General features: G+C 31.8%; 1 protein-coding gene and 1 pseudogene across 1 annotated transcript in view; both read right to left on the reverse strand.

Moving 5' to 3' along the window:
- Positions 1-23: 23 nt before the first annotated feature.
- LOC111399286 lies at positions 24-829 on the reverse strand (annotated as a pseudogene).
- A 1,687-nt stretch (positions 830-2,516) lies between these two features.
- The window catches only part of LOC111398387 (kirola-like), a 19,945-nt gene continuing 17,593 nt past the window's right edge, over positions 2,517-4,868 (reverse strand). Inside the window, exon 3 of the mRNA XM_023025299.1 lies at positions 2,517-2,926. Within this exon, the coding sequence (XP_022881067.1) occupies positions 2,655-2,926 (272 nt within the window). The 3' untranslated portion in view covers positions 2,517-2,654. The remainder of the gene's footprint in view (positions 2,927-4,868) is intronic.

The following is a 4,868-nucleotide window of genomic DNA, read 5'->3' on the forward strand; positions in this document are numbered from 1 at the left end:
AAAAAAAAAAAACAAAAAAAAAAATCACAACCCATCACCATCTCCATCTTCTCCAAATTCAAAACCCCTCCACCGAACCACTGAAAGCCACCACTGCCTACCCAATAATCGTCGAATGCTCCTTGTCCCGGAGATCAAAAACCCTAATTGACCCATCAGCAGAAACTGAAGCAAAAACCTCAAGACCTCCCCAGGCAATATCATAAACCTCCTTACCATGAGCAATCAATTGTCCACCACCTCCTTATCATTATCCCAAATCGTACAAGTAGTATCAATACTAGAAGTCCAAGTATCTGATATTTTCCAGAGACGGAGAAAATCAGAAACCATCTGATGTCTGTCGGAGGTGGAGAAAATCAGAAGCCGAAGCAAGAAGGTCAGGGCCCTGGCACTCCTTATTGGGTATGAAAATGAACTTCGTTAACGGGTATGGATGCTCGAAGGATAGTGTCGAGTCATGTCAGATCTCTCCGTTGGAATCATCAAGATGAACGATTTCGACCAAGTGGTTTTACCGTTCCAGAAGGCTGGGTATGGCGAGGCTATAATTCTTGTCCTTGCGAACACTCCAATTCATCAGGTGATGTTGGTGTTGGCTACCGGCAGCGATTGTGGTAGTTAGGTGGAGGGGTTTTTATTTTGGGAAAGAAGAAGAAGGTGATGAGTTGTGATTTCATTTTTTTTCTTTTTTCTTTTTAGATTTTTGATTTAATAGAAAAATATGTTTTTATCTAAAATACCCTTGTCTTATTTGAGGGAAATAATAAGATTTTATTTATTTATTTTGGGAGTTAACTGAAGATTTTGGTAGTCAAACTAACGGTTTTTGTCAATTAGGACTTTGGGTGCGAATTTTTTGAAGATTTGGTACATTCGGTGGCACAAATGAAAGATTTAGATAAAGTCTGCTAATAAACAAAAAGTTTAGTACCTTGATTGCAATTTTCCCTTAATAAAATACCAAGGATAAAATGATATGAAAAAAGGGCATAAGTGCAATAATGAAAAATATTGAAGAAATTCATATCAATTAAAATGGATACAACAAACAAAATCCGGGTTTGAGTTTCATTTAATTATGCTTTAGAAATGGGTTGTATAAATCAAAATACAAGTAAAGATAATACTTTATTATAGCTTACATGTCCATGTGCTAAGAAAACTTCCATAGTTTCTAAATGTATTATACATTTTATTTAATTAGAAAATAATCTTCTATAATAGGTTACATGCCCAATTAGAATCTATAAAATTAGAGAGAGAAAATCATCATTTAAAAGTCAGTCTTTAACTAAAGTCTCATAGGAGTATTAGGCATTCGGGAGAACATAAGACTAGACATGACACTAAAAAATTGTTATATATATTTTATTTATTTTATTTTGTCTAATAATATTATTTGATGTAAAAAAATTTGTATCATCTGATATCGATCATGAATTGGGACAGGTTCAACATTCTGGCATCAATGAAATGTTTCCTCAAGTCTCTGATTACATGAAATAAAGGCGTAGAGTGTTGATCACGTAGTCTGATCGATGGTTAAGTCATTATTAGAAGTAATACAACTATGTAATCAGTAAAATAATAGTCCTGCACCTTCAATGAAGGGATGATGGTCATATTTATATAAAAAGGAGTCATGGTTTGATTAGAACAGGCACACATTGTAGAATAGGAAAGTATAGTTTTAATTTTCGTATGACTCAATTAAGCCCAATTTGGATAAGATTCTTTCCAAATAATGTAATTTCATTTAGCCCTGAGTCCCATTTTTTCCCCCATTCTTTCTATAGTACTCATTTTCAATCACGCACTCTTCATTAAAATAATATTATATACAAATAAAAAAAGTTCATTCTTTTTTAACCATATATTTTCCATCAATCTACTATTCCATAATACATTACAAGAAATTAATGAGGCTCAAACAGGGGGACTGATTGAGTGTTGGACTCGTGGTTTGCGATCTCACCCTATCATTTTTATCATCATCATAAGCCCTTGCAACTGACACCAACTTTTGGCCTTAGATTGCAAATACCATCTTTCAAGTGTGCATATAGCGAGAATGATGTTAGAGGAGCAAGGTAACTTCTAGAAGCGGCTTGCTTTCATGAGGAAGATGATCGTTCAAATAAGTCGCCTCTTTTCACTTAATGGTTCGCAAAAGTCTCCTATTCGTTTCTCTACAAGTTCAATCCATTACTATCTTACTGGATTGAGTATCTCTTCCATTCCAAATTTTCAAGAGACTGAAAACTATAATACCAATAGGTAATATTGTAATTGTCACAAGACAGAAAATTTCATTATTCAAGAAAAAGCTATAATGTCATACATACTATGAACCATGCTATTTGTACAAACTAAGTCGACATACTTGGTTTACCAACTATGTGTTGACAACATTTAGATCAATCATTTCAAAAACAGTTTTTGAAAATCAATGGTCTAGATCTTGCCAAGTTGTAAACATATTTTGTACAAGTAGATTAATTCAACATACTATATGGAGGAGGAACACACAATACTATTTTATCACAAACTTCAGCCCTCAATTGTTATTCATAAAATAACAACAAAAACACACAAACAGAGGTGTCTATATGAGTTTCTATAACTCATGCAAGCAGAGAACCCTATCCATATCAAGTGGCCTTGAGATGTTGTGCCTCAACATCTTTTGCAAGTTTAATGACAAAGCCCAACACTAAGAGTGGTTCTTCAATGTCGTCATTTAGCTTTTCGTACTCAAGTGTACATGTCACCAGATCAATGCCACCATGAGTTTCAACATGAAAACCTACTTTGAAGGCCTTGTACAACTTCATCTGATCACCCTCGACGACCTTAAATGTCATTGACTTCTTTTCCTCATCTATGCTTTCGATTACTTCTTTTGCTACTTCCTGCTTCCCATCTACAATTATTTCAAATTTTACAAACTTTATACAAAAGAAAGCTAGATAATCACGTTATCCTATGTTCAATAGGGTGAATTAGACAGTATTGGGCAATTTCGAGTATAGTCTAATATTGAGTACTAAACAACGTTGGCTTACCAATAGTGTACTTCCAGAAGTAGTCAGAACCTACATTTCCCCACCCTCCTTCATGCAAATCGCAGCCTTGAATGGTAGTAGGGCTGATATTGGGTATTTGTTGTGGTTTGTACCTAAAGAGTTCATGAAATACGTCTCCACCAGCCTTCATCTCTTTTTGGGCTGTTAATTTACCTTTAAGACCCATTTTTCTTTGCAAATAAAGAAGGCACTAAGAAGTTGAATGAAAGATGGGAAGAACTCACTCAACTTACTGATCTATTTGTGGTTGTATTGCGAGGGGGATCTCTCCCATTTCAGCAGCAGAAACAGGTTTCTTGAATCTATAGAAAAAGAAAACAATTATTCAAAGACTCTTCTTGAATGAACCCACAATAACCTATTCCTCCATTAATATTCCCCTTGGAATGACACGGAACCGGGGCATTGAGAACGTGTTTTTTTCTGACTAGTATACACAACTGGATAGTATTGTTGAAAAACTATATGATTGCGTATGGGGGTGAATTTCTGGACTTGATTCTAGATGATATAGGGCGGATTACATTTATGTCATCGACTATAAATTTATTTATTTATTTATTATTATTATTATTATTAATTTTTTTTTTTTGACAAAGTGATAACAATATCTACAATAATATTTGAGAAAAGATGCATCTTACCTGTTTTTCAGATGACACTGATACTTTGTCTTGATTTGGCCCACTTAATCTTAATATTCAACATGTATTACCACTTATTCTGGTGATATGATAAATCTTTTAACAAATTCAATATATTGCTGAATGAAAAAAGTTTCAGAATAGGAGGAAAAATAAAATATATGGAATTGAAACTTAAATTTTCAGACAAGATTATGAATTAAATTCTTTTTATCACACATTTATGAAAATAGTAAACTTCTAAGATTTAAGGAAATAAAGTGCTCCTTGACATGAGGTGAGGGCGCTTCAGTTAATAAATAATTATGAATGCGCAGAACTGCTCCTGATATTTTTTTCTTTGGTACAATCACTGTAGAAAACTTCGATATTTTATGACCAATACCATCAATAAATACACACTGACGCAAGTTCAATCATTAAATACATATAAATGCCTTATTTGTTTTTTACGAGAGTGGGGGCCGTTTAGTTAGTGAATTTTTTTTCTTGTATGTAATAAAAATTACACAAAATTAACGTCAATGCTTCTATATTCTAAAAATTTGTTTGAAATATAATAATGAATAACTACATAAAAACTTTTGTTTTTATTTTTTGGAGGACGAGTTTTATCCTCTCCTAACACTATTTTTCTTTCATTATTATTAAAACTCGTCAACATGATCGATTTATATAAAAACTTGTAACTCACGAAAAATATTTTACTATTTTATTGAGGTTAAAGTAAATGAGTTTGTTTTATAACAAAAAAAAAAAAAAAAAAAAAAAAAAAATGTCATCATCAAAAAAAAAAAAAAAAAAAAAAACCATGTCATCATCCATAATATCTTTGCTAGGCTTAAATATCATTTTCCCGATAAAAAAGAATTTAATTTGTTTGAGCCATTTATTGTCTAATGATTTATATTTAAATAATTTTTATTATCTAACAAAATAATTTTTACTTAAATACTGTTTAAATTTTTATTCTTTGGCTATAATTTTACTGGTTCAAATGCAAGTTCTTCTATTCATTTATGTTGCACCACTATTTAAATTTTATTTTTTATACTAAATCGGTAAGCTTATGTGTGTCACTCTTTTTTTTTTTTTTTTTTTTTTTTTAATTTTTTTTTTTTTTTTTTTTTTTTAT

This window comes from Olea europaea, chromosome 8, assembly GCF_002742605.1.
Source record: "Olea europaea var. sylvestris chromosome 8, O_europaea_v1, whole genome shotgun sequence".
NCBI lineage: Eukaryota > Viridiplantae > Streptophyta > Magnoliopsida > Lamiales > Oleaceae > Olea > Olea europaea.